This window comes from Drosophila serrata, unplaced genomic scaffold (genome assembly GCF_035046125.1).
Source record: "Drosophila serrata isolate PLE 108 unplaced genomic scaffold, ASM3504612v1 contig_208, whole genome shotgun sequence".
Lineage (NCBI taxonomy): Eukaryota > Metazoa > Arthropoda > Insecta > Diptera > Drosophilidae > Drosophila > Drosophila serrata.
In genome coordinates, this window is record NW_028257106.1 from 454376 (window position 1) to 467787 (window position 13412).

The window sequence follows — 13412 nt, forward strand, 5'->3', positions numbered from 1 at the left end:
AGCCTGTGCGTCCAACGCCCTTTGGACGAGGCGTCCCACTTCGTCTGCCAGATCTCGTAGCTCCTTCTTATGGCCGCACTTTTCGCCTCGGCCTTGGCTCCGCCGCCTGGTCCTTCGTGTCCTCGCAGCACACACCGGATCTCTGCCTTCTCGCGGACCAGCTCCCTCAGGGGCCGGCTATCACCAGAACGTCGTCCGAAACCGTCCTGAATGCGCACGCCACCTTAACAGCGCACAGTCTTTAAGTGGCCTCTACGCCCCGCAGGTAGGACTTCGTCTCGGCTGCTTTAGCCCACACCGGCGCCGCATACAGGATTTGGGAAGTTACGACGCTCGTCAGCAGCTTCCTGGTGATCTGCTTGGGCACTCTAGTGTTGAGCAGTATGCGGGCGAGACTTCCTGCCGTCCCACTGGCCTTCTTCTGGGCATACTCCACGTGCTCCCTGAATGACAGCCTTGTGTCGATTAGGGCGCCGAGGTATTTAATCGCCCTCTGCGATCTGATCACGGCTCCTCCGACCCGAATCTCGGCCGTTTCCACCGCTTTCTGACACTCGATCCTAGCCTCAAGATCCGGACTCTGAGCGACGCCATCTGGGCGAAGATTGACGACATCCGTCTCGCTGATCCCCAGTACCATAGCCGAGCTACAATCTCACTCGTGTTGGCTTTTGATATATTTGCAAAAATCATGATCAAACCGAGGTTCCTGAGATTGGAGGTCGGGTTGCCCGTCGCCCAAAGCCCCGTGTTTGGCTGCACCGTCTCCGGAGCATCCCGAGAGGCCTAACGCTGCTTTGGGGGGGGGGGGGGTAAATGTTCGCTCCACGAGGGCGCTTAATTTCGAGCAGCAGTGTAGGAACACGAGTTTTCGCTCTCGCTTGCTCTCGGTCGTCGCTCTCTCCCTCTCGTCTTCTAGCCGAAGGCGCCCCTCTGCGGTTCCAGAAGCCCTTAAGCTAAGTTTTAGTGTTTAGTGCCAAAAGAACTGCTTAATAAAGAGTACCCTCAAGTGAAAAACGACACCCAGCGACTTATCATTTTTGGGAAGGAACGGCAGCAACAACAGCAACCACATTTACCCTTTCCAGCGGTCGCGACGAAACTAATAGCTGACGACGGCTACTGATTTTTGGAAACCATCCACCCACTCCTTTTAACGTTGAAACGGAGGTGATAATGCTGATAAAGAATATATACACTTTATATGGTCGGAAAAGTTTCCTTCACTGCTTCACAAACTTCTGACTAAAATTATTAAACCGTACAAAGGTATAAAAACATTTAAAAAGCGAAACAATAAAATCGTCACCATCATTTTCACACAATAATTGTGGAATACATTTAAATAACCAAAAACAATAAAAACAACATCAACATCATCTCCACCATCAACCGCAAATAAAGCAACATATCAACCAACACAAATAACGCCAGCAATGGAATCTACTGCGTTTACTGCCGAAAAGATCTGCCTATTGATGTGAAATAAAAACACCACATCCGCACAGAAGCCCATTAATTTTTCGCAACCTGAGATGTGGATGGAAGCATAAAGTAGATTCTGGGTGAATACAAGGGAGAGATCCTCCAGTCAGAAATCCTATTGCATTCCTTAGTGATACGGCCCTACATGCTAGTAAAAGAGGATCTCATTCGAGAGGAAACGAAATCATTCCAAGGCAAAATGACATCACATTAGCATTCAATTGGTTGGCATATTTCAATTTCCATAAAAAAGAGATTGATTGGCATATTTCAATTTCCATAAAGAAGAGATTAAAGCAAGAATGAGCGAGTTTCAGGAGAAGAACATCGAATGGACTTGCAACATCAGAGTTAAGCTCAACATCTACAAATGTGATGCATTCAACTTGCCAAAAACAAAACTTGGAAAAATAAGTGAAAAAGTCGTATAATATGTATTAGTCCGATTTTAATTAAATTTATCAAAAAATTCTAGGATAATACTAAAGTCTATATGAAATATGCACACATATTGTATACCCACTGTGTATACATAACTCAAATGTCCCGGTCATAAACCCAAGTGGCCGAAATATGAACCGATCGCTAGTGCTAGCATCGGCATAATTGTAACACGAACGGCCCACATATGCTTATAACTCGCGCTCCCGCTTAAGAAATCATAGCCTATATACTCTAGCATATACATAGCCGTCTCTCTGCCGCGGTCTGTGGGCAGCGCAGCGACGAGACTTAGCCTTATTTTGAAATAAAAAGAATAATGTAAATCAGCGGTACTATGTACGTTGCAGCGGTACTATTGCTGCTCCCACAAAAATAAACAAGTTAAAGACAAAAGAAAAACTAACTTGAACTTACTTATTGGCGGCCCCTTGAAATTACTTTATGGCGCCACTTTGAACTTACTTTATAGCGATCATTTGAAATTACTTTATGGCTACCGTGACAGAGATATCTGTCGAAAATTTTAAAAATTTAACCGAAAAGAAGGCGGAAGATTGGAAAGTGAAACTTACTAATGAAACAAATAAATCTGAGTGAGTAGAGATGGAGCTATGGCAAAAAGAGGGGACGTCAAGAATAAAAATAATAAAAGAATAGCGCACATTAAGTGTCTATTATTTACAAATCAACCGCCACCCCCCTGGGCACCCCCCAAAAACTGCAAGAAGAACTTGATTTCCTTAAATCAAGTATGGTAAAAATAAAGCTCAAGGCTCCAGCCCACTCCGTGATTAAGCAAATTAACGAAAAAAAAAAATAATAATACCTCCAATTTCAAAACAGCTGCCAAAATGCGAAAAGGAGTGTCCCAAGGATTGCCCAGGACCATTGGAGAGTTCATTCTGCATATCAACATGTCTGAAACCTGTGCGACGACCGGCACCGGTACCGCCTGAGCTCATAGGCCCAGGACATCTGCAGCTGAATCAACAAGTGTGAGGGGCAGGCCGCCCCTTATGCCAGCGAAGAAGCATCAGCGAGCCAGCCGGCAACGACCAGTTGATGCAACCGGACTACAAAGACATCCCCGATAATTAGATATAATTTAAAATATAAACATATATAATACATAAGAAAAAAAATTTTGCTAAATTGAGCGGAACCTTTTCTGCCCATTTGGGAGTGTAAAGCTATATAAAACAATAGGTAGAAAACCTGTAAAAATAAATTCAAAGTAATGCAATAAGTAAATTTTCCGAAGAAATATGTAGTTATAATTATAATTCAAAAATGGCAGTAGTAGACGTTAAGTCAGTGGACTCCACTGCTAACGATATTAAAAAAGTAGGTTCAACCAATAATAACTTAGAATTAATAGACACATTGCTAATAATAATTTTTGTTATAATGTGCGAAAATTGTTTTTATGATTGTATAAGTTACATGTCTAAAAAAGAAATACTTGAGCCTAGCAAATAATCTGGACAAAATTTAATAAGCAAACAAAAATAAAAAACACAAACAATATTAAAGAAAAATTTTTTTTCTTTTCTGTTATCAACTCTTAAAATTTAAGAAAATGGAATAAAAAAAAAAAAGAAAAAACAAATAAAGAAATATATACATATATTACCTAAAGTATGGCTACACTAAAGACGATTAGAGAAATATATGATAGGGACCCTTGTGTTAAAGAAAGAGTTCTGCAATTAGTTTCAGCGATTTCAGTATACATGTCCATAATATAATGGAATGAAATGAATTATATATGCAAATAAATAACATAAAAGTTGACTTTGACAAATCATTTAAGTCACTTACTCAAAACAGGCCAATTAAAAAAAAAACACCATTAAAAAACTTGTAGAAATACTAGTTAAATGCTTTAATGAAGCATGAATACTTATACATTGCGAGAGGGAAAAATTAAACCAAGATCATTGGTCCCAAGTATGAACATTTTTTTATCAGACTACGATCTAATTTAATATTAATTAAACAAAAGTTAAATTTAGATATATCAGTACCGACCATACTTAACTCTTCTCTAACAGTTCAAACTCGCGATGAACCGGAATCAACAGAACATATTGAAATTGACCAAATAGAATCAGAAGAACTTAAACCCTAAAATAGGAGAGCAAGATTTAAATAATCTTAGTATTCCAGCTGTATTAATGCCAGATCTTGAAAATCCTACAGATTCTGATGATAGTCCAAGCATAATTGAGAATAAAATATGCAACAATATTAGAGTGGCATAAACTAATATTGATTTTATTAATACAGAGTTCAAGCTTATACCAGTTTTCGATGGTAAAGCTGAAAATTTAACAAGTTTTATTGATGCATTACAAGTAATAGAATCAATAAAAGAGCACGAACAATTAGCAGTTTTCATAATAAAAACTAAGCTAAAAGGTGTCGCCAAAAATGTGATCGGAAACGAAACGACAATTACTGAAGTGATTTCCAGATTAAAAGGCAACGTCAAAGGCGAAAATGTAGAAGTATTGTCAGCAAAACTGATGAGCTTACAGCACCCCGATAAAACTGCTAACCAGTATACACAAGAGGTTAAGCAGATTACAAAAGCTTTAAAAGGTGCATACATAACAGACGGCTTACCTCTAGAGTTAGCCAGAAGTTACTCCACTCAGCATGCAGTCAAAGCAATGACTAAAAATTGTACAATCGATAAGGTAAAACTAATCTGCAAGTTGGTACCTTCAATAATAATAATGATGCCGTAACACTGTCCTATACTACAGGAACTATCCACAGCGCGGCGCAAATCGCGGAAGTGGAAATTATAGAAGCAACAACTACCAGATTAACAATGGAGGACGAGGCCAATATAGAGGAAACCATAGAGGCCGTGGTAACTCGAATCGAGGACACAACAACTTTAACAACCCAAACTATGTTAGAGTTGCCCAAAATGCATCGGGAAACTCCCAAAACCCTTTAAATGTTCAGCAGTAGAAGATGCAAGAGTTCACACTATTAATCTCATGCGAAATATATTCGTTTCATTTATCAATGTTGCTACTAAAATAGAACTAAGACCCAGGTGCAGACATATCAATTAAAAAAAAAATTTCTGATATCTCTCACGACTGTCGACGATCGAATATTGTAATCGATAGGCGTAGTTAGTATATTAAGAATAACGTAAAAAATACTGATGGATTTTGAGCCTAAGAGAAAACGGGCATATTTTTATCGCTAAGTTATCCGCCAAAATTGAGTGTCTTATTGTCGTGCGAAAATTAGGAGGACACACTGCGGTAAGTGCGTGTGAGAGTTATAAAAGTGTAAAAATTAAGGTTAAGTTCATTTTTCCGCAGAATAAAACGTACAAACTTCACATCTAATTATCGGCCTCGGCCAGGAGGATTCCCTATTGTTTGGCGGGAACCAGAGATGTGGAGCCGTTAAAGGCAAATCCAAGTGAAGCACGACAACTCCTTTTATTCGCAGTCCGATAGAGACTGCTAAAGCAACTTGGGAGCGCAGGCAGCGCCCCACGTGTTGATGAAAGTCGCAGCCAGCGACAAGGAGACGCGGGTAGCGTCAGGGGTCGCAGCCAGCGACAAGGAGGCGCGGGTAGCGTCAGTGGTCGCTAAGTGAAGTGCGCTAAGTCAGCGCCTTATTGGAATCGGGAAGATGCAGCGCTCACCCAGGAGGAGCGCCCGGCTGAATGGAGGGGAAGCCACCCCTATAACAACACGAATGGATCAGCAACCAGTGAGGAGTGAAACAGAAACCTGGCCGCTGGTAGACATAACCACGGCAGCGGCTATACCTAGCCCAGCCACTACGGAGATTACATCAGCTCCCCAACATGGAAGCACTGCAGCCTCAACTGCGAACATCAATGCCAGAGAGGATCTCACGTTGGATCTCCTGGATCTCCTCCTCCGTATAACTGCACGGATTTGGAGAACAATCACTGACGCTCGCGAGGCAGTGAAGTCGCTATTGATTCATCCAGGGAACGTCAGCGCCGTGATGGGCAGTCAGCTGAACAATATGCGAGAAATGCAACCAATTTCGGAGCTTAATCTAGCGAAGATTGTTCCCTTCGCTACCCAAGTGAGTAACCTCATGGCTTTCTTGCAGGCGGCGAACGCGGAGCAGCATCTGGGGACCCATCCCTCATGGAGGAGCTTGTGGCCAAGCTCCCTACGAGCAAGCGCGTGGATTGGGCCAAGTATGCTTCGACGATCCAGCCCTTTCCCACTATAGTGCATTTCAGCGCATGGTTACAGGGCTACGCAAACGTTTTGTGTACCGTTTTGGATGTAGAGGGAAAGGAGCCGAAGCGTCGAGTTCTACATGCTAATATCGACGCCAAGAAATGGGATCGACAGGATGATCGGCACGGATGTTGTCCAATCTGAGGAGGATTGATCACCAACGTAGTGAGTCTGAAAATATGTGGAATTGGAAAGTCCACTCGCCATGTACTGAGAAACGTGAATGCCATTTCAAGCTTGAGCCTACCGATGCAGACGTTAAGTCTGCAGGATGTCCAGGGTGTGCATAAGGATGCGCGCCTGCCGATGAAGCCTTACAGCAATGTGGTGCCGAAGTTGCTCATCGGCCTGGATTATGGACACTTAGGATTGCCACTGAGAACTAGGAGATTTGCCAGTGAGGGACCGTATGCAGCTGCCACCAAGCTAGGCTGGGTTGTGTTCGGGCCTGTAAAGGGGCAGTTCAGTTCGCCATCCCCGAGGTCCTGCCTACTTGCCGTGTCGATGGATGATAAGGTGGAAAAAATGATAGAGGATTACTTCGATTTGGAGAACTTTGGTGTGAAGCTCGTGTCACAGGTCGCAGCCAGCGACGACATGCGGGCACAAAGGATACTCGAAGACACCACGGTGAGAGTGGGGCGTCGCTACCAAACGGGACTACTCTGGAAGGACGACCACGTGAAGCTGCCACAGAGCTATGAGAAGGTGTACAAACGGCTGGTCAACGTCGAGAAGAAGATGAAGCGCAACAATTGGCGCTGGAATACTGTCGGATCATCAAGGATTATGTTGCAAAAGGATACGCGAGGCGGTTGAGGCGGATACATAAGGCCGCGGAGAATAGTGACCGGATATGGTATTTGCCACACTTTGGTGTCGAAAACCCGAACAAGCCCGGTAAGGCCCGGCTTGTGCTCGATGCGGCAGCCAAAGTTGGAGAAACGTAGTTAAATTCGGCGTTGGACAAAGGACCTCAGCACTACAAGTCATCCGACCCGAAGATAGATGTTCCCAAGGATTCCTTTGGAGAGATGGTAATGACGTAAGGGATCCGGATGTATACGTGATGAACGTAATGACCTTTGGCGCAGCCTGTTCGCCGAGCGCTGCACATTACGTGAAGACTGTGAATGCCCTGCGATTTCGTGATTCGGATCCGAGAGCAGTCAAGGCCATCGTCGACTACCACTACGTCGACGACTACGTGGATAGTTTCGCTACAGAGCGCGAAGCTATTAGCGTATCTACCCGTATGAAGGAGATACACGCGGAAGCTGGATTCGAGCTATGCAAGTTCTCATCCAGCTCACCCACCGTGGAGACGGCGTTGGGACCACCTGGACGAGTCAAGAGCGTTGGATGGGGCGAGGCTGAGCAGAAGATTATTGGAATGCGTTGGCAGGTAGCCACGGATGGCTTCAGGTTCAAAGTGGAGTATCACCGAGTGCCAAGCAGCGTTCTAAGAGGGGATCGAGTTCCTACGAAAAGGGAATACTTGAGCCTAGTGATGTCAACGTTCGACCCACTGGGATTCCTGTGATGCCTGATGATTACAGCGAAGCTGTTGCTGAGAGAGATTTGGAGGCAGAAGATCCAGTGGGATGAACCAATACCGGAGGAGATTGGCAAGGCCTTTGGGATTTGGCGTAAAGAGATGGATGCCGTAGGACAGTTCCGTTGTCCTCGCCATTATTTTGGGCACGGAGCAGTTAGAGCCATAGAGCTGCACGTGTTCGTGGATGCAAGTCAATCTGCATTCGCGGCGGTGGCCTGGTGAGCTTCGTATGCGCAAAGACGAAGTGTGCCCCTATGGGAACGATGTCGATCCCACGGCTGGAGCTGCAAGCAGCAGTTCTTGGAACCAGACTAATGAACACTGTCAAGGAGGAGCACAGTGTGGTCATCGACGACTGGACTCGACTCGACTCGAAGACGGTGCTAAGATGGATTGGCAGCACACACCGCCGGTACAAGCAGTTTGTCGGCAATCGAGTGTCTGAGATTTTGGATTCGTCGAAGGTTTCCCATTGGCGATGGGTACCTATAGCCGAAAATGCGGCGGATGATGCGACTCGGTCGCAAAGAGAAGTGGACCTTAGTCAGGAATCCCGATGGATTCGTGGACCTGCCTTTTTAAGGCAGCCAGAAAACAGCTGGCCGGCGCCTGAAGAGGAGAATAAGCGTGTTCCAGATGCCCCTGATGAAGAGGAGATGCCCAGTGAGTTTGTCTTGGTTGCGGCGAATGATTTTGTTATCTCATTCCAGAGGTTTTCGAGCTTCAGTCGCTTGGTTAGAACCACAGCGTGGGTCTTGAGGTTTACGCGCCGGTGCCGTAAACAGAGAAGCGTGCTCGAGGAATACGGCCTTACAGCAGCAGAATGTCAGGCTAGAGAGAACCTGTTAATCAGACAGGCTCAATTGGATTCTTTTCCCGACGAGATGAGGTCGATGGGATGCGGAAAGGCTGTCGCCATGAGGAGCGACATTCGAGGGCTGATGCCCTACGTGGATGACCACGGAATTCTGCAAGCTTGTGGCAGAATTGATGCCGCATTATGCGTTCCGTATAGTGCGAGGAGGCCCGTAATACTGTCGCACAGGCACAATCTTACGGAGATGATCGTCAATCACTTCCACGTCAAAATAAAGCATCAAAACGTGGATGCGACGATTGCGGAGATCCGGACGAGATTCTGGGTCACGAAGTTGAGGCGAGTTATGAAAAAAGTGATCTCTTCGTGCAACGATTGCATGTTGCAGCGAGCCCGGCCGGTGCCGCCGATAATGGGACCCCATCCAGAAGATCGACTGGAAGCGGGTGGTTGGCCATTCAATTACACAGGATTGGACTACTTTGGGCCACTGTTGGTGACTGTTTCCCGTCACAAGGAGAAGCGTTGGGTCGCCTTGTTCACGTGCTTGACGACAAGGACGATCCACCTGGAATTGGCACATGACATGTCGACGGATTCCTGCATCATCGCAATTAGGAATTTCGTCTGCCGTAAGGACCAGTACACAAAATTCGCAGTGATAACGGCAAGAACTTCGTGGGAGCAGACAGGGGGGCCAGGCGCTTTGGAGACGTATTCGAGATGGAGAAAATTCAGGATGAGCTGTCAAGCAGAAGCATTGAATGGATCTTCAACTGCCCAGCGAACCCGTCTGAGGGAGGAATATGGGAGCGAATGGTGCAATGCGTCAAAAGAGTACTGCGTTATACCCTAAAGGAAGTCGCACCGAGGGAACATGTTTTGGAAAGTTTCCTGATCAAGGCGGAGAATGTCGTAAATTCGCGTCCGCTTACCCATTTGCCGGTGGAAGCGGACCAGGAAGCACCGTTGACGCCGAATGACCTACTCAAGGAAGTAGCCAATCTGCCGGATACCCCTGGCCTGGGTGCGGAGTTGCCCAAGGAATGCTCTACACGAAAGCACTGGAGGATTGCTCGCCTGCTGAGAGACCGTTTTGGAAGAGGTGGGTCCTGGAGTACCTACCTTCGCTGGTGCGGCGCGAGAAGTGGTGCAGGAGGACGGAGCCCATCCGTCAGGGCGACATGGTCTTCATCTGTGATCCTGCCTTGCCCCGACGAGAGTGGCGCAAGGGCATCGTGTAGGAAGTCTACAACGGAGCTGATGGAGTCGCCAGATGCGCTACAGTTCGCATAAACGACAACGGCCTATCTCGGACAATGATGCGACCCGTCTCTAAACTTGCGGTTTTGAATTGAGTGAAGCGGTTCTTCACGGGGTCGGGGATGTCAACGATCGAATATTGTAATCGATAGGCGTAGTTAGTATATTAAAAATAACGTAAAAAATACTGATGGATTTTGAGCCTAAGAGAAAACGGGCATATTTTTATCGCTAAGTTAACCGCCAAAATTGAGCGTCTTATTGTCGTGCGAAAATTAGGAGGACACACTGCGGTAAGTGCGTTCGAGAGTTATAAAAGTGTAAAAATTAAGGTTAAGTTCATTTTTCCGCAGAATAAAACGTACAAACTTCACATCTAATTATCGGCCTCGGCCAGGAGGATTCCCTATTGTTTGGCGGGAACCAGAGATGTGGAGCCGTTAAAGGCAAATCCAAGTGAAGCACGACACACGACATCCAAGATAATTATATTATAGACATAAAAGGAATATGTCAAGAAATAACAAAATCCAAAGGTATAGTTTCTATTGAAATACAGACGACTAAATATATAATTCCACACGATTTTCATATCGTGAGTTTAAAATTTCATATTCCATGCGATGGAATATTAGGAATCGGTTTTATAAAAAATTACAACTGGAAACTAGACTTCAAGCCATCTGAAAATTGGCTTATAATTAGACCCAATAACTTAAAATTTCCAATTAATGTACCAATAGCTCATAGTTCTGGCAACAACTCAATACTTCTGCCAGCAAGATCACAAGTTATTCAAAAATACATCTTAATTCAAAAGAAGACAGTGCATAAATTCCAAATCAAGAAATTCAGCATGTTGTTTACATTGCAAATACCATAGCAACATCCAATAACGCTTTCATAAGACTACTTAATACAACAAATACCGAATAAGTAGTCAGTACAGATAATTTAACATATGAATCACTTTTAAACTACGATGTAGTCAAAACCAATCCAGAAAATAAAGAAAAATCTGTATTATCTCAACTTTCAAAAAACTTCCCTACACAGTTTAAGTCACAGCTTTCTTGTCTATTCACCCAATATAGCGATGTATTTGGATTGGAAACCGAATCAATAACTACTAACAATTTCTATAAAGAAAAACGGAGATTAAAAGATGATGAACCAGTGTACATAAAAAACTATCGAAGCCCACATAATCTGGTGAATGAAATACAAAAGCAAGTAGGAAAGTTGATCTCCGACGGGATTGTTGAAGCATCCGTATCCGAATATAATAGCCCATCGTTACTTGTTCCTAAGAAACCATCCCCCGGGTAAGAAGTATAGAAATGGCGGTTAGTGATTGACTATCGCCAGATTAATAAAAAATTACTACAGTCGAATCCCGATAATTCGTACCCCGCTAAATCGAAAATCGCGATAATTCGTAAAAAATTCTGTCCCCTTGAAAAAAACTCGTTAAGTCGTAAAAATTCCATGCATTTTGGTCCCCTCGTTAATTCGTAGTATTTGGCGCAACGCAAAGAATATTGAACCTCTTATAAATTGTAATTTTGTTTCGAAACATCTTATAAATCGTAATGCGATGCGAAATATTTTGTAGTTAAAGCGACGTTAGATTTTGCAGGCATCAGAACGGAGAAGAAATTTTATAGAATTTACAAACCAGAGCATTAATTCCTCAACTTAAACATTATTTTTCGACTCATGATGTGCCAAATAGTGTGTTTGACAACCTAATAGGTTTAGAAAACGCAATGGAAAAAATATAAGAAAAAAACACGAAGCAATAAAAAATTACCAATTATTTTAAATCTTGAATTTTCATTTTTAAAAATTTAATGTTTCTGCTTAATTTTGTTTGTTAATTTTTTGTTTAATTTTCCTTTAATTTGAAAAACGTACAAACGAATATACATATTTATTATGTTTGTTTAATTTTAATAAAGCTAAATACATATGTAAACATGATGTGAAATGTAAAAACCCCGTTTATTCGAATCTTTCATTTTTGAGCCCCTTTAAATAGAAATCTCGATAAATCGAATTCCCGTCTAATTCGTAAAAAAAAGTGATCCCCTTGCCATTTCGAATTATCGGGACTCGACTGTATCTGATAAATTTCCTCTACCTAGAATCGATGATATTTTGGATCAACTAAGTCAAGCAAAATACTATTCGTGCCTTAACTTAATGTCGGGATTCCATCAAATTGAACTAGGAAAAAGTTAAAGAGATATAATGAGCAACGGCTCATATCGCTTCAGGCGATTACATTTTGAATTAAAAATAGCTCCTAACTCATTTCAGAGAATGATGACTATTGCATTCTCTGGTCTAGAACCTTCTCAAGCATTCCTTTATATGATTGACTTAATAGTAATCGGTTGTTCCGAAAAACATATCCTTATGAACTTAACAGATCTTTTTGAGAAATGTAGGAAATACGACCTGAAGTTACATCCAGAAAAATGTTCATTTTTTATACATGAAGTGACTTTTCTAGGTCATAAGTGCACTGATAAAGAAATACTTCCAGACGACAAGAAATATGTTGTCATTTTAAACTATCCAGTGCCGCACGACGCGGACAGCGCTAGACGTTTCGTAGCATTTTGTAACTTTTATAGACGGATTATAAAAAAACTTCGCCGATTATTCAAGGCACATAACTAAATTATCTAAAAAGAATGTTCCTTTTCCATGGACGAATGAATGTGTTTATGGGGAAGACAACGAATTTGCCACCCTAAAGCAATAATTATAACGCACGAATAGGTTATTATATGCTGTGTATATTTTCGTTTTCACTTCTCTGGTCGGAGCAACTACCGATCGAATAGCTTCAATATATATAATACTTAAAATGTAGCTTAGCATAAAGATAAGGCGACCGAAGAAGAAGAGAGAGAGAAATAGATAAGAAGAGATGAGCGCAGCTGGTGCAGCCATACACCCATGCGCGCATGATTAGGCGCTAGCGGTCTGCTCTGAACATACTCCCGCCGTTGGAAGAGGTACTGTTCCAACTTCGTTGGAATCGTGGGGCAGAACGGCTGGCTTGGCGACTGCCCACTTGATCAGACCCGTAGCAGTACTGACCATGGATACTCGGATGACGCCGTTCTTGCCAGGAATGATTTCATCAATGCGCCCAAGCTGCCATTTCATGGACGGAATGTTGTCCTCCTTCAGCAACACTATGTTTTTTAACCTTGATGTTGGACGTTTCGAAGCGCCACTTGCTCCTTTCTTGCAGTAGGGACAAGTACTCGTTGCTCCACCTCTTCCAAAAGTGCTGCTGCATCTGGGACACACGTTGCCATCTGCTGAAGAAGATGAGTCACGTCAGGCTCAAGAAATCGGCCGCAGCTGGAAACCCTTAGGAAGTGAGCTGGCGTTAGAACCTCCAGGTCATCCGCGCTTTCAGAAGTCGATTTAGCAGATCCATCAAACAAGGCACGCAGTTTGGTGCTCGTGCTTTCTTGCTTAAGTACGCAATGGTGAGGAAGAAAGAATTGCGGTACCGATGCTACCCTTGTTATACGTGACATGTGTCCTAGCTCCATAT

General features: G+C 43.5%; 1 protein-coding gene and 1 pseudogene across 1 annotated transcript; one reads left to right on the forward strand and one right to left on the reverse strand.

Moving 5' to 3' along the window:
- Positions 1–7840: 7840 nt before the first annotated feature.
- On the forward strand, positions 7841–10902 carry LOC147644261 (uncharacterized). The gene is made up of 2 exons (XM_086829472.1): positions 7841–8947; positions 9226–10902. The coding sequence occupies exons 1-2, from the start codon at positions 8004–8006 to the stop codon at positions 9860–9862; spliced, it is 1581 nt and encodes a 526-aa protein (XP_086685598.1). The 5' UTR covers positions 7841–8003; the 3' UTR covers positions 9863–10902.
- Positions 10903–12492: 1590 nt separating this feature from the next.
- On the reverse strand, positions 12493–13148 carry LOC147644262 (uncharacterized; annotated as a pseudogene).
- Positions 13149–13412: the final 264 nt, after the last annotated feature.

Coding starts and splice junctions, on each gene's coding strand:
- LOC147644261 (XM_086829472.1), top strand. CDS start 8,004: ATGGGAACGATGTCGATCCCACGGCTGGAGCTGCAAGCAGCAGTTCTT. Junction 8,948..9,225: donor TCTTCGTGCAACGATTGCAT/GTTGCAGCGAGC, acceptor CAAAATTCGCAG/TGATAACGGCAAGAACTTCG.